The sequence below is a fragment of the Ranitomeya variabilis genome, chromosome 6 (genome assembly GCF_051348905.1).
Source record: "Ranitomeya variabilis isolate aRanVar5 chromosome 6, aRanVar5.hap1, whole genome shotgun sequence".
NCBI classification, from domain to species: domain Eukaryota; kingdom Metazoa; phylum Chordata; class Amphibia; order Anura; family Dendrobatidae; genus Ranitomeya; species Ranitomeya variabilis.
In genome coordinates, this window is record NC_135237.1 from 98,194,997 (window position 1) to 98,217,797 (window position 22,801).

Below are 22,801 nucleotides of genomic sequence, written 5' to 3' on the forward strand. Positions count from 1 at the left end.
TACATTCCAGTGCCTGTCACTTCCCCGGGCGTCCGCTTCTCTGCACTCCTCCTGCATCCTGTGTCAGCGCCGGCCGGCCGCACATCAGAGCACAGCGGCCCTGCGCTTAGTAACCCGATGTTTACCCTGGTTACCCGGGGACTTCGGCATCGTTGGTCGCTAGAGAGCAGTCTGTGTGACAGCTCTCCAGCGACCACACAAGGACTTTCCAACGATCACGGCCAGGTCGTATCGCTGGTCGTGATCGTTGGAAAGTTGCTGAGTGTGACGGTACCTTTACTGACATTTAGGGTATGAGCACACGTCAGGATTTCTTGCAGAAATTTCCTGAAGAAAACTGGAAATTTTCTGCAAGAAAGCCGCATTTTATTTTGCGTTTTTTCGCGTTTTTTTGTAGCATTTTGCAAGTGTAATTAGCTTGCAGAATGCTAGAGTTTTTTAAGCGATCTGTAGCATCGCTTGGAAAACTGATTGACAGGTTGGTCACACTTGTCAAACATAGTGTTTGACAAGTGTGACCAACTTTTTACTATAGATGCAGCCTATGCAGCATCAATAGTAAAGATAGAATGTTTAAAAAAAAATAAAAAAAGGGTTATACTCACCTGCAGACAGCCGATCTCCGCGGCTTCCGTTCCTATAGATTGTGTGTGCAGGACCTTCGATGACATCGCAGGTCCTTCACACACACCATCTATAGGAAGCGGCAGCATGCACCGATGAGAGGCGGGAAGACTCCGGGGGCCTTCGAAGGTGAGTATATGACTTATTTTAATTCTTTTTTTACCAATTATATGGTGCCCAGTCCGTGGAGGAGAGTCTCCTCTCCTCCACCCTGGGTACCAACCGCACATGATCTGCTTACTTCCCGCATGGTTGGCATAGTCACATACGGAAAGTAAGCAGATCAATGCATTCCTAGGTGTGCGGAATCCCCGCAATTCCGCAAATTTAATGAACATGTTGCTTTTTTTTCCCCCGCATAAAAAAATTCAACATTTGCACAAGAAATGCGGAATACACTGAAAATAATGGGAGGCATATGTAAGCTTTTTTTGCGTTTTTATAGCGAAAAAAAACGCGAAAAATACTGAACGTGTGCACATGGCCTTATGTGGTAAAAATACACTTCCGTTTGTCATGCCACTTTGCATTAATTCTTTAAAAAGCACCTGATGGGTTAATAAACTACCTGACAGTACCTCTAAAGTCACTTCAAACCTGGATAGGTCCATATACATATATTTATATATTATAATTTTTTTTTAAGTATAAGTTTGGCAAGTTGGCAACAATATCCATGATTGACACATGGAAGATTCTCTGTTGGTGACCCCTACTTAAAAACCCCCAGAGAAGGAAAATCTGAAATGTGCACGGTAAGCAGGAGCGCATCTTTCTGCTAGATGTTTTAAGCAAGTCAGTCAATTCCGAAGGTCGGTGATATCTGGTTCAGGTGATCGCTTCCCTTAGCGGAAAAAAAAAACAAAAAAACAAAACACAAGATTCTTCCTAGGCATCAGCTGAGTATTGGGGTATGGAATAACAGGCAACAATATGGCTGAAACACTTGAAAGTTCGCTCAGAGAAGTACCACCTATGGGGCAGCTATTGAAAGTCAATGATCCATTAATTCTTGCAACATGACCAGGGAGAAATACCATGCCAGAAATTAATCTGCAGACACTGATGCTTTTACCCCTCATCAGTGCAAAGCATAGTTCAGCTGGTTGAGTGCAATGCCCTTGAGGTGACATTGTAGGGAGAGCTGGCTTTTTGCTTTAACTTTATTCCCATCTGGCAATAGACTCCACATGTTTCAGTATTTTACCCCTTCAATGTAGAACTGTCTGCATGAGCATCTGGCTTGCCATACATTCTTGGTCATGTTGCAAGGCTCTTTAGAGGGTCAAACATTAAATTGGCGTAGCTGATAGTGTGTATGTATATATGTATGTGTGTACTCTAACACATTTATGGGTATGTGCACACGTTGCGGATTTGGCTGCAGATCCGCAGCAGTTTTCCATGTGTTGTACAGTACCATGTGAACTTATGGAAAACCAAATCTACTGTGCACATGATGCGGAAAGTTCAGCGTGGAAACACTGGATTATTTTCTACAGCATGTCAATTCTTTGTGCGGATTCTACAGCATTTTACACCTATTCCATAATAGGAACCCGCAGGTGTAAAAATGCAGGCGAAATCCACAAAATCCACATGAAACCTGCAGGGAATCTGCAGGTAAAACGCAGGTCATTTTACGTGCAGAATCCACGCAGAAATATCTGCAATGGAATCCACAACGTGTGCACATACCCTTTATGGTCCCTTTCTTGCACTGCCTGATCTTCATTAAGAGACTGCTGATCTGCAAATTATGGTAATCAGCAATATTTAAACAGGACAACCAGAAACCTAGTTCTGTGCATAGAACGATTGTTTACATGATGATCTATGCATACAGAACAAGGTTATCTAACCAGTGAATATGGGACTTATGCTGTGATGCACTTATAAATTTAATTTTTTAAAGTCTGCTTAAAAATTGTACCCTTAAAACAAGCATTTTGCTCATTTAATGGGCAATAGAGAGTCACTATTATCGGACCTTTTAAACGTGCTCATCTGAAACAAGCATTCATGCCCATGATCAGACCATCTAAATAGGTTTATCGTTTTAGTTCTGTGAGCCAACTTGCATAACTTCATGCCTTCAATTATTAGCAACATTAAGTGAAAAGACACAAATTAGATCCATTTCTATGCATGCAGAGAAGTTTGTAAAATGTATGACAGATACATTTCTATGTATAGCAATAATTGGTGAACGATTGTGAATGTTGGGCTAAATTGATAATTGTTGGATCAAGTCACTGGGGAGAAAATCAGGGCACAACATTACAAATCTATCAAGATTAGAAGTTAAGAAAAAAAAAAAAAAGCAGAGTCTTCGATGATCACATACTCGTGTTTTCCCCGTGTGTTTTGGTCTTCTGTGACCATGAGGAGAAGAACAATGTCACCCTGTAGAGCCAACAGCAGCCCCTTGTTAAACTGCAGCAGATGGAAACTAAATATGGTTTTTATTTTGTGCGATTGTCATGCTCATAAGTTAACCCTATAGTTGTATTGCAGAGCAGACTTCAGCCATGTATAGTCCGATAACTTTCTTCTAGTTTATATAAAAAAAAAAAAATTAAAAAAAAAAAGCAGCAGCATCCCAACAGTGATTTTCTTTGGAGGTATTGCAGTAATTGTGTGGAGTATAAATCAGTTGCTTAGAGCTTCTGCACAACATTTAACCATTTTCTGAGAACGTGAATAGTCAAAAATGTGACTAGGTGGTGGAATCTCAGACTTTATACAATGCCCTGGAGAGCTGACCATTGGCACCAAGGAAGCAGAGCTCTGGGAAGCATCGAGCCCTTTTCACTGAACAAATGGACAACGACTTACACAGTGTGGCAGTGCACCTCACACATTGTGTTTGCGTAGCTGGCAAGTAACTAGTCCACATCAAAAATGTTCTACCACTTTTCCTTTGCAGTGTCTGCTAGACTATCAAGCCAAATGCCTATACAAAGTGCTCCATATCCATCCAAGCCCTTTCTCATATGATGCTAGAGATAGCAGTGGGTTGTACACAAGATCCTTTACCCCGCTATCCTTCAGGATGGCAAAATATCGTTATTTTATTCATCCTCAATCATACAGAAAGTGCATAAAGCTCATGAAGAGGAAATAAGAGCTAGCTACAGATCCACTAGCTACTGAACACCTCAACCTCCTGTCTATGTATAGACATGCGGATCATTTAGGTCAGACTTGAAGATCGATGGCATATTCTGAGGACCGGCTAATATTTAGAAGCCATAAGCCCTCTTAATTCAGCGTTATATTACCAGTGACCTCAACAGATCAATAGTTCTTCACGACAAGAGGTTTCTTTGGACTGACATGTTTTTATGCCATGTATACATATTTACAATGGACTTGTGTCGCTTATACAGGATGTGAGAAAAGGTATTAACTTTTTGGGGTGAACAGACCATGCTGCACATAGCCATATCATTTAAGTAAAAACTTATTTTTATGGCACATTCATCTTGGTGGTGTCTTACCTGAGCAAACTCTCCAGCCACACGGACATAACCAGCCACCTCAGTGTCTGTTGACCTGATCTTCCAGACTGACCGCTCAGCTTCCTTATATTCTTCAAGTTTTGACCAAGGTAAAGTTTGCAGGAATCGTTCAGTAAGCGGAGCTGCGATTATAACATCTAGCTGACCACTGTACATCAGGACCTGATGAAAAAGGAGGAGGTGATCACTTTTCTTATACTATATTTGAATTAAGTTATTGGTACTATACCATAAAAATAATGCATTAGAAATTCATCCTAATAGGTAGGTAGCCTTTTAAATACATTACCTGATGCTGGCCTGATTCAAATTTACAGCTTGTATTACAGTCCAGCCAATCCTAGCCATACTAGTGTCCTCACGGTGAACAGTTCAGCTACATTGACATCACTTTAGGCTTTCCTTTAGCATTTGTATCTAGAGAGCTGGGGGGAGGCGAGTAATGAGTAGCTCAGAAATAACAGATGCTTTAGTACTCAACATTAAGATCAATGTCCCCACTCCCATAAAGACTGCAGTCTGTCAAAGCTGGAGTTGCGATTTAACAAATTGCATTATCTTAGCATAATGAAATCCTGAATTCTTCGATGACAAACAATGCGCCTTCTATGGCTGGTCATGTTTTACAGTGAGCTCCTCCAACATGGAAAGTGATGCCTCAAAGACGTCCTCACACTGCAGATGGGATACTACTTAGAACAATGGGGCATAAGGGAGTAATTACTTCCATACTACATGATGGCATGCTGTAACGCTTGTATTCATGGTGCCGACTAGTTCTGAATGCACAAGTAGCATCACTTATTCCAAAAAAGAGTTAATAGCCGAAGCCAAGAGTGTCCAGTGGAAGACTACAAACTGAACATCAGTAGTCGTGTGTAAAATATTGTTAACAGGCCAATAACCTATCAATATGAAGTCCTTAAACAAAAAAAAATAAAAAAATAAAAAATAAAAAAAAGTGTCAAACATATGGTTATGCCCACATCTGTGCTTTAAAAATAAATAAAGTCCCCACAAAAACAAAATACAAGACATGGCTATGCCAATATCTGTTTTGAATTCTGTTTATTTACTTTTAAGAGGAAGAGTCTCCATAATCAATGGAGCCACTGCCTTGATTTGAAAGTTTTAAAAACAGAAAAAAAAAAAATTAGGTCCATGACTAAACAGCCAAAGGCTCACAGGAGAACGAAAAAAAAAAAAGGGTTTACAAAACACATTATCAGACTTCAGAAAATAAAACTCTGCTATATAGTATAAGTGCTTATAAATATGGAATGTACTGCATGTAATCGTTATCCAAATTCCCAAGCCAAAAATCGAGAGACTGCATAGGAGACATTTTTCTTTATATATGAGGTTGAGGCCTCCCTTATCTCTTGCAGATCTCATTCCACATCTGCTGGCCAGACCTGCAAGTCAGAAGATCATTGTGTGTGGGACAGTGAAAATATCAGCCATGGGGAATATACAGCCATAGGTCTAAGCAAAATGCAAAGCTTACATGGACAGTGATCCAGCAGTGTACAGGGTCTTCCAAGGACCAATATCATCTCTATATTATACCATGCCTTTGTGTATATATTTGTTTCTTCAGAAACTGGTCGGGCCCTTCCTCAGGCATGGTATAAGTCCTGAAAGCTTGTTTTGTAGCATCATTTATTTTATTTTTGATAGCAATAAAAAAAGCATCATAACTATAAGATTATCTTGTTTTGCCCACAGATCATCATTTTATCAACTGGCTAACACTGTACAAAACCCCTTTTTCTTTTAACTATAATATCTTTATATACATACACTTGACGCATGATCATTGGTGGGAACAACTAAAGTGTAACAGTGTGCAGGATTCAATTTCCATGCACCTACATCTGTTTCCATCACCAGTGCGATTCTGGTATGTTGGAGAGCTGGATCTACCCAGACATCTGAACATGCCCACGAAATATAAAGTGGGCACATGTTCTATCCGTGAAAAAACACAACTAGAACATGCATGTCAAACAAAACGTGTTGATGGGGCCTTTGACCATTCCTGACATTACTGAAATCGGCATAGAAAATATGTAACTAATGTACCCAGCTAAAATTGGTAGGAACTCAATATTGAATACAAGGCATCAGATGCAGCTCCTGCCATAGTAGAAAGCTGCAGTGACTTCCTGCTCATTTAAAGGGCTTCCCCAGATGGGTGATCAATAGACTTGGGTGGGGCAGCACCATGGGCGCCCCCAACAATTGTCTATGCTCTCCGGCCAGATGTAAACAGAGCTGAATAGCACAGGGCTACACGGCATTGTCATCTGCCAGGAACTGCAGATCAGCTCTTATTCTCAGCAAATTCAGTCTAAGAACCACATTTTGGTTATAGACAAAAAAAAAACAATTATCTTTAAAACTATTACGGTACTTATTTCTATTTTTGGGAGGGTGAGAAGGAGATTGCCAAAAGGAATTTACTGTATGTAGGGATAACTGGAGTCAGGCTTTGTAAGTAGCAATCTAGAGCAATCGCTGTGGCCCATTCTATACTATGCTTCAAACCTGTTTTTGTCATTTCTTTCAAACAAGGCAACAAATGGTCCCTTAATTTCACTGTTGTGAATGAAGTGTGGCAAACTGAGGCCCATTTTCTTTAAAGACTGCCCAGGGGCAACAGTTCACACAAAGGTAAACTGACGCCTCCTCTGACAGGTGGCAGCAAATCAATTGCTACATGGATATGTTTAACTTAAGAGGGGACTCATTATGGTGATCAAAGAGAACACGACAGGATGGTGCCACAAGTTATGTCAGGCATCATGTGCATATTTCAACATTAAGCTCAGTTCACATTAAAAAGCACATTTAGAGGAGTCAATCAGCAAACCATCGGGTGTTCAGGCAAAAAGTAAAAGTGAGGAAATAAAATGCTTGATTAAAAAAAGTAAACTGGAGCAAAGTAAACTGCACTCTGCGGAATAATTTTTTTTTAAAAAAACGAAAATATACAAATGAACAGTAGTAAAGGTTTTGAGATCTCAGGACAATAATGTGCTATAAGCTGGCAAAAACTTCAAACCACTAAGCAGCAAACAAGGAGGCAATTAGATGGGATTTAAGGAGCTGGAGATGAGAAAATGACAGTTTCTACGGCTTTATAACCATCATTTCCTGCCTAGGTAATCTCTAAACAGGCTGCTCCTGTCCTGAGGCACATGAACCATCACAATGTAGCCAGCATGTCCTGAACTAATTTCATCAACATGGGGGATGTGTATCAGGAGAAGGTGTTTGGGGGCAATTTTTTTACTGTATGTTTAGGTATCAATTATTTGCTATTTAGCCATCTGAATCCTGTCCATAGAAGAATTTTCCAATGTAAAATATTACATAGTCAGCATTTAGTGTAACAGACCAGCAAGTCCATAGCACATAAATGGCCAAATGTGGCCATAGGTTGCACATACGAGCTGCATTTGAGAGATAGTATTTGGGTGCATTGTTCAAGGGTTTATCCAGGACTTTAACTAACAGGCAGGTAGTTAACTACCTGCCTCTTCCACTGGGCGCCAGCACAGACCGGTTACTGACCGCTCCTGCCGGCGATTCAGCTGATCAGAGCAGCTGTATTCCAGGCTGCTGTCGACAGGAGCGCGACTGCCAACATGCTGATACACAGCTCCTTGCAAACGGGGAGCCGGCTGTCAAACAACGCCAGCAGTCATGCTCTGTCAGAGCAAAGCATTAGCAGCGGCTCTGTAGACATGACATCAGTGGAAATTACTGAGTCACTGGCCTGTGTGGTCTGATCACTGCCAGCAGAAATCGGCATTGGGCATAGTCAGGTAAGTAGCAACTGCTTGTCCCCTAGTTTATATGTCCATGGTAATATGCCAAACATGGAAATAGGGGACCCCATTTATAGGACAATGCAATATTACTACATGGCCATTCCAAGTATTGATCTGCTGACCACTTCTCTTCTGATATAGAAACTACATCAGAACAGCTACATACAGAAAAGCATTTGTGTCCAGATGGTTGGGGCAGCACAGACTGGCATTGTTGGCCACATGTAGCTCCCCAGGATGAAGGTTGTGTACTCCTACTTTAGAAGGCTATTTCACTTGATGCATGCTGCCCAAGATTTCACAAATGCTGGAGCGTTTCAGAGGAAATAGTTTGAAGACACTGAGAGCCGTAGGGAAAGACCCAGCTAGTCGTTTAGTCTGGTGCCGCCCTTAGCAATCAGGCCAGTCTCACGCACTACAGTCCCCAGCCAGTTCTTCAAACTATGAAGAACATATCTGGATATAGCTGCAACAAAGCTCAGATTCATCCTGCCTGCGGTTTGGGCAGCATAAATGGTGTCAGATTCCCTGTAGATACAGAAGTAACTCATCACTTGTACTTTTATGTGGGACTTGATGTGCAACCAATTGCTTATGAACACTTGTTTCTCTAATAGCTATGCTAACATCCCCCGTAATCCGAACCTCGCACCTCCGTCTCCAAGACTTCTCTCACGCTGCGCCAGCTCTCTGGAATGCACTTCCCCATATGATCAGACCGATACCTAGCCCCGACCTATTCAAGCGCGCTTTAAGAACCCATCTCTTCAAACAAGCCTACCACATCAACTACTCAGTAAACTAACTTTGCCCTGTTCCCTCCTTCCAAATATTCGGAATCTGCACCCTACTATTAATCTGTCTCCACACCCTCCATGCACATGATAACTGCACTTGATACTTGACTATTGCACTTAAACACACGGGCTGATGACCGGATCATGCAGCTTAAAATGAAAATCCCTATTATAATTGTCAGACCTGAAATAAGCAATTTTCATCTATTGTGTCCCCCCCATTTCCTTGTAGATTGTAAGCTTGTGAGCAGGGACCTCACTCCTAATGTCACTGTTTAATTTGTCTTAACTTGTATTGAATTTATTGTCTGTACATGTCCCCGCTTAATTGTAAAGTGCTGCGGAATATGTTGGGACTATATAAATAAAGATTATTATTAATTATGCTGTACAAAAAAAGTTATGCATACAGAACAGTTACGGTTTGTTATGAGAGAAAATTAAAGTGAACCTGTCAGCAGTTTTGGCTGATATAAGGGATACAGTCATCACCTTTCAGGGCTGATATATGGCATTCTAGAATGCTGTATATCTGCCCCAGCCTGACCTGTAAGAAGATAGATAACCCATTATACTCACCTGTGGGGCGGTCCGGTCCGATGGGTGTAACTGGTCTTGGTCCAGCACCTCCCTGATGCCATGCTCCTGCTTGCTTTGTGGATGCTACCCTGCATTGTGCTCTTGCGCAGGTGTACCTCTCTGCCCTGTTGAGGGCCAGAGCAAAGTACTGCAGTGCGCAGGTACCGGGCCTCTGACCTCTTCCCAGCACCTGCGAACTGCAGTACTTTGCTCGGCCCTCAACAGGGCAGAGAAGTGTGCCTGCGCAGGAGCGCAATGCTGTGGAGCCCGTGTGGATGATGCAGGGTCGTGTCATCCACAAGAAGCAAGCAGGAGGGTGGCGATCATAAGAAGGGAGGCGACAGACCAACATTAACATTAGAGTTCATAGATTTCTGGGGGACATTTCTTTACCACACAAGTTTTCCACCATCTGAGGTATCTAGGAGCTTCAGAAAACACCCAGTGATAAGTCACTGGCATAGATGACGTGGGTGAGCTAGGATCCACCAGTTCTGCTCTGCTAGGAAGGGACCAAACAATTGTGTGAGCACTTGGGTCTAACAGAAACCTGGGTAAAGCTTTGCAGAGGCCACTATTCAGCACATGGGGCTCATTGAGCGCTCTATCTATAGGTCAACTGCTTTTGTAGTGGAGATGCTGAAGCTCCTGGCAGTGCTGTAAAGTGCTGCACACAAGTCCGGTCATCTATGCAGTGCTGCCCAGAGCAAATTCAGTTCAGTGCTCACGCTATGCAGCACTACACTGATCACAGGCTGGGACATTTGACATCACCTGGAACAGAGACCCAATTGCAGGACGGTCTTGCTGGATCGGTGGGGAGCTGGGCCATTTGAAAATCAGGATTATTTGAAGGAGAATGTTTTCTGCTGACAGTGATAGGAAAACCAATCTGTGCCCTTGAGACATTGTAGTTGAGGGTGTCTTGATTTCTACAAGTGATGTGTGTACTATTTCCAGCAAAGATGTACTGAATGCTTTTTTAGTAAATTCAAAAGGATAGGCAACTATGGAAATTTGATCATGTAAAAAAAAAAACAAAAAAAAAAAACACAAACATTAATTTGGTCACCAGGCTAATCCTGTTAATTTACAAGATTATTGTAGCTGAAAATGAGACAATATACATGTTCATTAACAACCCGTAAAAAAAAAAAAAAAAAAAAAAAATGTTAGAACCTACAATTACATTGGTTACCCAGGGTTTAGTAACGGAAGGCATAAAAGCCTATATACATATTAATGAATGTCTAAGCTCACAGATTGGACCAGCTTTCCATTTGATGTTAGTGGGGGCCTTTCAACAAAGGATCAGGCAAGAGAAAGATCATGAACCGCTGTCAGAGCCTTTCCTCCACTACCTCCCCCCATTAAAACCTGTGAACACTCAACCGAGGGCTTCGGTCTGTGGAAGAGTAAGGACAGCCATTTGCCGCAAACAGGCATCTTGTATGTATGGTCATTTGTAGACTAGCAGGGGATTTGACTCTTTGCAGCCTCTTCAGACAATTTATTGGATGGTGGCGCCGAGCTCTGATGACTGATGAGCACTGTAGTCTCTTCAGTTTACATCAGGTTTTATGCTGCACATTTCATAGGGTTCGTGCCAAGTGTTGCAGTAGGGACATGTACACAGTGAAAAAAAAAGCACGCGAGTATGAACCACTAAGTCTGATTTATACACTGAAGAACTCACATGGCTCAGTGAAGCACTGCAGCCTTTCTAGCAGCTTTTTGGCAAGGGTGCCAAGATTTAAACTCCCAAATATTCATGGACTATCCCCAAGAATAAAGTTATTTTGGAGTCAAAAATACTGGAACAAGTGAACACAAATCACGTACCACTAACCTAACAGTCTCCAGCTGTGGAAGAAGAACTATGACATGTAGTTCAAAGGCCATTTAATGAGATGCACCGATGTCCACACTTGTCAGAACTGGCATCCCTGGAGCGTTGATCACCTCATTTTGGTGTGGTGTGCTATAATGCAATAAATCATTGTGAACTTCCAGTATTGCAGAACCCTTTTCCTGCTCTGGCTCATGGGGAGAAGTGGAGGGTTCTGCTTTTATCCTACTTTAAAGGCCAGTTAAACCTACTGACCTTGAAGCAACAGAGGCCTTCTACTGATGGTTAGCGAGTAATGAGATTTGAAGCAGCAGGACACTTACCCTATAATTATCCATTAGCACCACCAACCATGGCTTTATGGTCTTCATCACATCAGAAAGCAAATGTTTTTCAACTTCAGCGCCATCATTAAAGGTCAGGTTACCAACGTGGATTGACCGCCTCACTTCTGAGCATGCCAAAAATGGCACATAATACCCCTGATCTGTCGGCTCCTAACATACAATTTGAGAAGAGAGGGTTAGAGACAAGAAATTTAAAAAAAAAAAAAAAAAAAAAAAAAAAAAGCCAAACAAGCACGATATTAGTTCATTTCATAGTTCCAGCTTGATCCATTGATGTGAAAAGGACCAAAAAATAATGTAGTCATTAGATGGCACCGGCACCCCCACACAATCACCTCATCTTCATGCTCTAGAGTGCTAACTTCTAGCAGAGGTCTTTTAGATTTTTTTTTTCTACCTCACATTCTAGTCTGGCACCAGGAATAGTTGTTCATGTCCTCCCTAACAAATGAAGTTGCCCTTTGTAGATTTGTTGAAAATTTACATCTTTTGGAGCAAGATAGCTGACAGTGGGAGGGCCAGGTGGGTCCAGGTTTCAGACCGCAATGAGTGGCTCGATGGGTGCATATAACTGCGCACCACCAGGCCTCGCACGGTAATGGCTGCTGTTAGAGACTGACTGCAGCAAGTAAGTGGCTAGCAACAGGCAGAGCTGCAACCACTGATAATGGATGCACAGCTCCTCAGCTTGCATAAGAACAGGGACCAGACATATGACGCACTAGTAGGCCAAGTGTCGGGAAGGGGATAAAGGTTGTTCCACTAAGGCGATATGGATTACCTAGCCTTAAGAAGATGGTACAGTCTACACAGATTCAGTGTTCGGCCCTGCTGTGAAGTGGTGGAGCTTGGTTTGATTACACCTTCCCACCTGCTTGTTTAGATGGAAACCACACAGGTGGGAAGGTGTAGTTAAATCATTGGCCCAACTGAAGCACAGAGTGCCTGTGCTTGGTTTGAACAGTCATTCTGTGCCCACAGTCCCTTTACCCCCCAAGGGTGGTTTGCACATTAATGAGCGGGCCAATTTTTACAATTCTGACCACTGTCCCTTTATGAGGTTATAACTATGGAGCGCTTCAATGGATCCTGGACACTTTTCTCGTGACATTGTACTTCATGATAGTGGTAAAATTTATTTGATATTGCCCAAGTTTACTTGGGGAAAAAAAAAAAAAATGGAAATTTGGCGAAAATGTCACAATTTTCCAACTTTGAATTTTTATGCCCTTAAATCACAGAGATGTGTCACTAAAAAGTAACATTACCCACATGTCTACTTTACATCAGCACAATTTTGGAAACAAATTTTTTTTGTAAGGGAGTTATAACTGTTAAAAGTTGACGAGCAATTTCTCATTTTTACAACACTTTTTTTTTTTAGGGACATCACATCACATTTGAAGTCACTTTGAGGGGTCTATATGATGGGTATTTTCTAAGTGTCATACCATTCTAAAAACTGCACATCTCAAGGTACTCAAAACCACATTCAAGAAGTTTATTAACCCTTCAGGTGTTTCACATGAATATTTGGAATTTAAAAAAAAAAAAAAAAAATTGAACATTTAACTGTCACAAAAAATTTACTTCAGCTCCAATTTGGTTTCCCCCCCCCCCCCCCCAAGGGTAACAGGAGAAATTGGACCCCAAAAGTTGTCCAATTTGTCCTGAGTATGCCGATACCCCATATGTTGGGGTAAACCCCTGTTTGGGCGCACGGGAGAGCTCGGAAGGGAAGGAGCACTTACTTTTTCAATGCATAATTGGCAGGAATTGAGATCTGTCGCCATGTCGCGTTTGGAGAGCCCTGATGTGCCTGAACAGTGGAAACTCCCCAATTCTAACTGAAACCCTAACCCAAACACACCACTAACCCTAATCCCAACTGTAAATGTAACCCATACCCTAACCCGAACATGGAAATAAATACATTTTTTAAAATGTCATCATTTTTCCTTAACCAAGGGGGTGATGAAGGGGGGTTTTATTCACTTTTATAGAAGGTTTTTTAGCGGATTTTTATCATTAGCAACTGTCACAATAAAAGATACTTTTTATTGCAAAAAATAGTTTTTGCGTCTCCACATTTTGAGAGCTATAGTTTTTCCATATTTTGGTTCAGTCGTGTGAGGTCTTGTTTTTTTGCGGGACGAAGTTGATGTTTTTATTGGTACCATTTTTGGGCATGTGACAGTTTTTGATCGCTTTTTATTCCTATTTTTGTGAGGTAGAATGAACAAAAACCAGTTATTCATGAATTTCTTGGGGGGGCGTTTATCAATTTTACCAAACTTGGAACGGTATAAAGCAGTATTATTCTTCAGGTCAGTACAGTTACAGCGATACCTCATTTATATCATTTTTTATGTTTTGGCGCTTTTATACGATAATTTAAAAAAAAAAATAAATTTTGCATCACTTTATTCTGAGGACCAACTTATTTTTTCACTGATGGCGCTGTGTGGCGGCTCGTTTTTTTTTGCAGGACAAGATGACGTTTTCAGCAGTACCATGGTTATTTATATCTGTCTTTTTGATGGAGTGTTATTCCACTTTTTGTTTGGCGTATGATAAAGCGTCTTTTTTTGCCTTTTTTTACGGTGTTACGGGGTTAACTAGGACAGTTTTATAGGTCAGGTGGTTACAGATGCGGTGATACTAAATGTGTACTTTTATAGTTTAATTTAGATAAAGAAATTTATTGGAATAATTTCCCCCCCCCCCCCCCACTTTTTTACTTTGCCCCAGGAGGGACATCACAGTAAAGTGACAGATCGCTGATCTGACACTTTGCTGTGCACTGTGTCAGATCAGCGATCACACAGGCACAGCAGGGAGGCTTCCCGGCGCCTGCTCTGAGCAGGCGCTTGGAAGCCACCTCCCTGCAGGACCCGGAAAGCCCCCCCGCAGCCATTTTGGATTCGGAGCCTGCAGGGAGGAGGTAGGAGACCCTCGGAGCAACGCGATCACATTGCGTTGCTCCGGGTCTCAGGAAAGGACGCAGGGAGCCCCCTCCCTGCGCGATGCTTCCCTATGCCGCCAGAACGCTGCGATCATGTTTGATTGCAGTGTTCTGGGGGTTAATGTGCCAGGAGCGGTCCGTGACTTCTCCTGGCACATAGTGCCGGATGTCAGCTGCGATAGTCAGCTGACACCCGGCCCCAATCAATCGCGCTCCCCCCGTGAGCACAGCTGATCAGTGATTATGTACTATCCCGTCGGTGGTCATATGGGCCCATACCACCTCGACGGGTCAGAAAGGGGTTAAAATGAGTAATAAACAGATTGTAGGGGCCTAGCACCCCCAGGAAATCAGCAGTTCTCAGCACTGGCCAGATGCAAGTTGTTGCTCACCTGAACAGTACAGCTTCATCAAATGTTTATTAGCTACGGCCAGCAGAAAGGAGGAGGATCTGCAGTACTCAGCAGCGGAAACTAAGCAGTTCAGCTCTGCAACTACTTGTTTCTGACCGCTGCTTGCGCTGACGACTGATCGGTGGAGGTCCCAGGTTTAGAATCCCCCCACCATGACTAGGACATCCATTTTAAGCAGAGGAGAATGACTGATGGAGGCGCTTGTGGCCAGACACATCAGTCATGTGGCGTACAGGAGAGGTGTGCAGTATGGGAACAAGTAACCCCTTTATAGGGTGCAGTTATCCAAGCTGCTGAAACTGGACTCCTATATTGGACTTCAAGATGTATATAAGTGTTATTGCTCATGTCTGGACACCTTAAACAAAATGTATTCTACTCAACGCTGTAGAACTACCTTCCTGGATACATGTGCCAGTGTTAAAGGACAGTCAGCACAGAATGCCTGCTGAAACAAAGTACCGCTGCTCTGTGCATCATGGCGGGGCCAGTCATTTATATACACCTTCCCACCTGCTTGTTCCCCTCCACCCATCGCCACACCCCTCTGACAGCTCTAGCTTCATAGAGCCAGAGAAGGGCAGAGAAGGAAAACAAGCAGGTGGGAAAGTAAATAAATGACGGTCCCCGCCATGACAGAGCAGCAGGACTTTGTTTGAACAGTCATTCTGTGCTGACTGTCCTTTTAAGTTCATTACAGGCCTCTGACACTTACCTGACATTGCAGAAAGTTGAAGTAGTTTGTGCAGCCTGTAACATTTTGATAGAAGGAAGGATATGAAGCCCGGTCGCCATTCAGTAATGCGTCAAATACCTACAAGAAAAAATAAATAAAGCCACCCAATCAATAGAGGCCAGTGACTGGCAAGTATCTCAGCCTTTCCTTTGATTGTACCCACAGTGGGGTAACGACTTGGCACATAGGGGTTTAAAGAGAACCGGTCAGTTTTAAAATTGGCAGGATTTGCTCTATTTTAATCCTGCTGCTCCATAGTATTTTTATTTTATTTTTTAAAGGAGCTAGAGATACGGTCTTTGTAGTTTGTGCCCTTTAGCAAGGGGTTGTGGGTAATTGGACTCTCAAGGGGTGTCTTTTGCATGCTCTGAGCAATGTACCTTTGGTAAAGTCCATAAATAAATTTATATTTATTTATATTTCTGGAACACCAAGTAGCAAGAATACACACGAGCTAGACACCCCATGTGGGAAGTGCCTTTACCTCCCTCTACGGGAAGCAGACATTGCAGTGGATGCATAAAGCACTCGGCTCTAGTGTTCAGCTCATCCCATACACAGCAGAAGCTGGCTGTAATAGACTCCTAGGTTTCTGGCAGTTTAACCCCTTAGATGCTGCAGTCAATAGGTGCCATAACATGTAAGGCGTAAACATGGGGCAGCTCCCTCAGTCATCCCATTACTCCCTTACTACAATACAATACAGGGGCATAGATTGGTAGTCCTGGCAGATGAAGGCCTAAGAAGGCTGCCAGGTCTGCCATCAGGGTCAATGATGAGACAAAAGTGCCAATACAACCAACGACAAATCTAGTAACTTGCTAAAGTGAATGAAACCTACATAGTCCACAGCCCTGAACACAACAAGTCCATTAAAGTAATCCATACACTATAGTCATACAAATCAACTACGCCTCCGCAGCGCTGTGTGTAAGACAATGACCGATTCCAGAAGCACCACAACACTGTAAGGGCCAGCAGGGATATTACTCCATGCTCCTCATGTACCAAGAATCCCTATTACAAAGCTGCGGAGCATGTTACCGTTATACAACGCAAAACACAGGACAGACTAATCTAGTGACAGATAGCTGAAACCATGGAACTAATGCACCAACACTAAACACATGGCAAAAAACACGTCATTTTTGGAGGAGCATCCTTAGGCATGGAGGATTATGGTTTCACAACCTTCCGTTTACAACTTTCCTGCACTTCAACACCATGGACCTGATTTTAATCAACATAGGCTGAACAAAATTCTGGCATAACAACTTTAAATGTCTTAATTTTTTTTAAAGAACTCAAAGGGGCACACTGTCACATTTTTGGAGTTTATTCTTCCCTCTTTGCCAACCAGCTCTGCTAAAGTGGGCTTGTGTGGAATGCAACACCACATGGCAAAGCACACCCAGGAAAATAAATCAGAATTTACACCATTAACCAAGCCAGAAATGTAAGACAGCCCCTGGCTTCAGTAACATTTCTGGTAGATGTGCACAGCAGTCACAAAATGCATCAAATTCATGAAAGCTACACGTCCCTTAATAAGAGCAAAGATTACATATGGCTGCCACCACAAACAGTTAATCAGTGATGGTACTGGGTGTCATCCCCACAGGTCCAATACGGATTACCTATCCTAACTTAAATTGTTGTCTAATCACACCAATATTGGATGATCAATTCTACACAGCCAATCACGTGTAGAATTAAGGCCCTAATACATTAAATGGAGCTACTGTTCTCCCACTGAAGGTAACTGGTAAGGCATAGCATACACTGAGCTGGAGAATGCAATGTCGGACCGAGCTTGGGTCAAAGCAAAGTAAGGCAACATCTGTAAGGCATTTACATGCTCAGGTTGTTTGTTTTATCTGTAACAACCGAAACCAAATTTACTTTCAACTAAATTTTCCTGAGTTAATGCGAGACATTAGAAGTAGAGCAAATTTAAGTGCATAATAAAGAAGTTAACCGCAAATCTAGAAAACTTAAATCAGGCTCAATGGAGAAAGCATTAAGCTACTTACCGGTAACGGCGTTTTTTCAGAGGCCCACAACAGCACCACGAGAGAGGGGATCAGCCCTTCAGGAACAGGAAACCTACAGATACAAAAGGGCAGCACCTCTCCTACGTATCAGTTGTATTTCAGAGCCTGGGAGGACTACCACGGTTAGACACAATCTGCAAGCCAGATAAACTTTTTTTTACTGAGGACCACCCTATCCTATAAGTCTCCTACTCTATATGCAGAGGTTATCGCTACCAGGAAAGCTGTTTTAAGGGATAGCATCTTTATTGAGGCTGATTGTAGGGATTCGAAGGGTTCTTTTGTCAAAGATGAAAGGACTAGATTAAGATCCGACGGAACAGTCATACTCTTATGTATGGGTCTAGCTCTGCCAACAGCCTTAATAAATCTTAAAACCCAATAATTGTTGGCAATATTACAAGAAAACAGGGTTGAGACCTGTACTTTTAGTGCACTCGTGGAAAGATTTAATTCCAATCCCTTCTGCAGAAATTCTAAGATCTGGCGTATCAGCACGCCCTCTTTTATGTCGAAGTATGATATGGCCAGGAACTTCCAAGTTCTAGAGTAGATCTTAGTTGTGATCTGTTTCCTACTCTTAAGAAGGGCATCTACTAAATTCAGGGAGAAGCCTCTGTCTTTTAACAATGATCGCTGAAACTCCATGTCGTTAAATGGAGTCCCTTAACTTGTGGATGGCTGATCGGACCTTGGTAGAGCAAGTTTGGGATGTCTTAAAGTACCCAGGGATCGTCTACCGACATTGTCCTGAGCCATACGAACCAGGTCCTCCTGGGCCAGAACGGGGCAATCAGTACAACTTTTGCACCATCCTCCCTGATTTTCCTCACCACTAGAGGCCTGAGCAGGTTCAATGGTGGGAAAGCGTCGGCCAACTGAAAATCCCATGTTATCAGGAAGGCGTCCACAGCCAGAGGATTCTCCCTGGGATTCAAGGAACAGAATGATCTTACTTTTCTGTTGCTTTTGGCAGCAAAGAGGTCCACCTCTGGTGGACCCCATTTGCGGACAGATTGAAGATGTCCCTGTTTAAAGACCATTCTCCTTGCCTTAGGGTATTGCGGCTGAGAAAGTCTGCCTTTACATTTTCTTTTCCTCGGATGTGGAGCGCAGTTAAAGATTAAAAATGTGTGATGCAGGTGGCAGATTGCCTTTTCCAGACAGCAGAGCCTTGGAACGTGTTCCTCCTTGATGATTTACATAGGCCACCGCCACCTGGTTGTCCGAAAGGATCCTGACCATCCATCTGCGCACGCGCGGCATCCCGCGGCCATTTTCCTGAAGCCGCGGCCAGCAGAGCGCCGCTTCTGCGCACGCGCGGCCAAAGGAAGATGGCCGCGCCCACCGATCACCAATGAAATAACGAACAGCGCGCTCTTTTAAATCCCCTGGCAGAGGATTCGGGACCTTGGGCATGCGCACACCACTACGCCACCAACGGAAAACTACGCAAAATCTGGGGGAAGACAACGCCCTTTTGACCAGACCAGCCTGATTGACAGGCGAAAACGGAGACTTTGCAAAGGTATTTCGGCAACTTAGGTGGGTAATAAACGCATAACAAACACACTAATGTAACGCCCACCTCTGCCCCTATTTAACGCTATTTTTATCCCATCTTCCAAAAACGTGGTGACAGGTTCCCTTTAAAGGTATGTTTGACCAGAAAACTATTAAGGGACCTAAGGTTTATGATGGTCCTAAAAGTTATCGGTTTCTGGATAAGAAACAGGAGAGTAAACTCCTCTCCCCTCTTTCAGACTCAATTTCTATCAGAACATTTTTTTAGACAGAGCCGTGACTTCCGATTCTAACACAGATTGTTCAAGGGGAGAAGAGCGCAAGGAAGTTTAAAGTTATCTCCTGGGTTACAATTAAACTCAAGTTTGAGTCCCTGAGATAACGCACCACACCCAGTCACCATTTGTGATTTCTGACCATGCTGCGGAAAAGGCCGACAACCTCCCCCCTACAGGCATTGCTAGTCATTGGTCTGGCTTGTTCCTTTCCCTTGAGGAACGACGGAACATAAATCCTGTACCTCTATGCCTTTCTTCCCCCTCTAAAAATCGGTCTCTAGCAGGTGAAAATGTACGCTTTCTTCCCTGACCAAATCTTTCCTTGTTGAAGGGACGACAGCAGGATATGGATAAATTAGGGAACTTCTTATCCCCAGCATTCTCTAGCAACTCATCCAATGCCGGACCAAATAAATACTCTTTGCATGGAATGGCACAGAGTTTTGATCTCGCCTGAATGTCCCCCGACCAGCATTTCAACCACAGTGCTCTCCTAGGAGCATTAGAGAGACCCGCCGCCTTAGCCGCCATCTTAACTGAGTCGATAGAAGCATCTGATAAGGCAGCGGCCTCCTGGATCACCAGCAGAGCACTTAACATAGCGTCTCTAGAAGCCCCTTCCTTTAATTGGGATTCTAATTGGTCCAGCCAGACCATCATTGATCTGGCCGTACAAGTTGATGCTACTGCTGGCCTTAAGGAACCAGCTGCCATTTCCCAGGCTCCCTTAAGGAAGGAGTCATTGCGACGTATGTCCATAAGTTGCAAGCGTTGGCCCGTCGGCACAAAAAAACGTTACATGTAACATTTTGTGCGCGTCGGAATTGCCATTTCCGACCGCGCATGCGCGGCCGGAACTCCACCTCCTCCCCGGAATTCACAATGGGCAGCGGAAGGGTTGGAAAACTGCTTCCGCTGCCCACGTCGGGCATTCTTTTCACAACAGGCGTCGGCACGTGGGGCCGACGCATAGCGACGGCCCCGTGCCGACGCTAGTGAGAAAGTAGCCTTAGGGGCCTTGTCCCAAGTGCTGACTGCTGTGTCGTCAAAGGGGTATCTACGCTTTAAAGCTGGTGGCAGGGAACCTCTCTTCTCAGGTTTCTTCTATTCCCTATAAATAATTTCCTGAATCTTTTCATTCAATGGAAAAAACCTACGTTTCTTATCTTCCAGTCCACTGAACATGATCTCTTCCCTGGATAATTGTGGATTGGGATCTGCTATGCCCATCATCCCCCTGACTGACTTGACTAACTTGTCAATCCTATCAAGGGGTAAACAAAAGCAGCCAGAATCTTCTCCCGACGAGGAGGCCGAATCATAGGAGCCTTAATCTCCATCATCCCCTGGAGAATCAGAGACCAGGGGGCCTTTGGATTTTGAGGATCCTGCTTGAGACAGGGACTTGACTGCTTAACTTCCGCCCTGATCATCTCCTTCAGGCTTGCCGCCATATTAGTAGATTCATCCGCTACCTGAGGGAGTATAGTAAGGCAATGTAGTCTTTCTAGACCTAATGCCACACCACCCATACCCCTCACCATCTGCTGGACACAGGGGGCACAGTTTTTTTGAGCATGAATCTGGTAAGGGGACTCCACAGAGGGCACATTCCTTGTGTTTAGCCTTATCGATGTACTTCTTCCCCTAAAATAAACAATATGAGGGGGACTGTCACTGAATGAGCTTTCTCGTATGTCACTTACCAGTGGCCGCAGGAAAAAAAAAAAAAAAAAAAGAAGATACCAAATACGAGGGGGGGTCCTGTCTGGATGATGCATCTGATCCTTGTTTGGAGGAGCTTTTATGACTGGAATCGTCACTTCTCCTGACATGGTCCTTAGCTTTGGGCTTCTGACGAATCTCGTCCGGCAGCTGGGCCTGCTGCTCATGGTCACTCCATCCTCACACCTTGAGGCCAGAAGCAAGGGTCCGGGTCTGGAGCCTGCTTAAATCCCCTCCTCCGGTTCAGCAGAATTGCAGGGCACTGAACCATGATTCGCTGTCTGCCCCCCGGTGCAGGTGACAGGCAGGAAGGCCCATGCTTTGCTCGGCGTGCAATTACCGGTGGGTGGCGTCATCTTGGAGCCACCGCGCATGCGTGGCAGCCCATGACACGGAAACACGCTGGCTCCGCCCCTAGATGTCACCGTGACTCCCAGCACTTTCATCGGCGCCGAGAGCAGCGCGGGACGCCCGGCCAGCCAGCAGCTGCCCCGGACGGTTTCCCCTCCGGAACAGTCAGCCTCCAGCACCACCATACACCCCGGGGAAAACAACGAGGGGGAACATGCTCACCTCACGCTGGCTTGGAGACAAAAGACCGCTGGCCACCGCTCTCTGCTGTGAGCATCACCGCCGTGCAGCCATGCCAGGACCTCCATCACGCCTCCAGAAACTCCGCACCGGCCGAGGTAGGAGACCCCCTCGCTACCCGAGTCGGCCAGCCTGGGATCCATTCTTCTGTTCCTGAAGGGCGGATCCCCTCTCTCGTGGTGCTGTCATGGGAGTCCGAATAAAATTTATCTCTACGTTTACCTTGAAATTGCTGACAAGACTGAAACTTAAACAAAAGTTGACTTTTGATTCAAGATTAGTTTGTACATCGCCAATACATACGTCAAAAGAATCAATCCACTTCTGCTGCTGGATATACTGTATCGCCAGGTCACACTGCTGCTGGACATAGGCCTTCTGGTTTTCGTCCACGATGCCAGTTTGGAACATGAAGTCCGCGTAGCCAGCCAACATCTGGTAAACACACAATAGTCATTAGAATAATCGATTGCCCTCACCATGTGGTTTGTGTGTAATCCTAATTAGATAAAGCAATAAGAAACATTAAATCCTTTTCGACCTAAATGTGATGCAGCAACTTAGTAATGCATCGTTAACAAGTGTTTCAGATCAGAAGTCTTAAGGGGACGTGCAAGGGAAGAAAGGAATTCCACCCCTTTTAGTAGATCAAAAGAAAGAAAATTGAATTAAAATGTCCTACCACTTCAGGATCACAGAGCCCGTCTCCAATGGCTATCCCCTTGAAGTTGATTTTAACCTTAGCAGTTGGGTTGAGAGTGTGGATATAATAGCCGATAGCAGGAACATACTTCCCAGCATAGGACTGGAAAAAAAAACAAATAAGCCATGAGAATATAGGCCAACGACTGAGTACAACACTGAGATGTGCCCACATGTTCACAATACCACCATTTGTGCAGTCAGCATTACGGTATGTGCAGTGTGTGTTTGAAGTGGATTTTTCCTGCAAGGGT

The 22,801-nt window shown here is 43.8% G+C and overlaps 1 protein-coding gene across 8 annotated transcripts in view; it reads right to left on the reverse strand.

Moving 5' to 3' along the window:
* The window catches only part of LOC143781908 (putative serine carboxypeptidase CPVL), a 130,661-nt gene that overhangs the window by 54,310 nt on the left and 53,550 nt on the right, over positions 1-22,801 (reverse strand). For all 8 annotated transcript variants that reach the window (XM_077268832.1, XM_077268831.1, XM_077268828.1 and 5 more), the window contains exons 8-12: positions 22,528-22,650; positions 22,149-22,280; positions 15,653-15,751; positions 11,536-11,709; positions 4,128-4,310 (exon numbers count right to left, since the gene is read on the reverse strand). In XM_077268832.1, the coding sequence (XP_077124947.1) occupies positions 4,128-4,310; positions 11,536-11,709; positions 15,653-15,751; positions 22,149-22,280; positions 22,528-22,650 (711 nt within the window). The remainder of the gene's footprint in view (positions 1-4,127; positions 4,311-11,535; positions 11,710-15,652; positions 15,752-22,148; positions 22,281-22,527; positions 22,651-22,801) is intronic.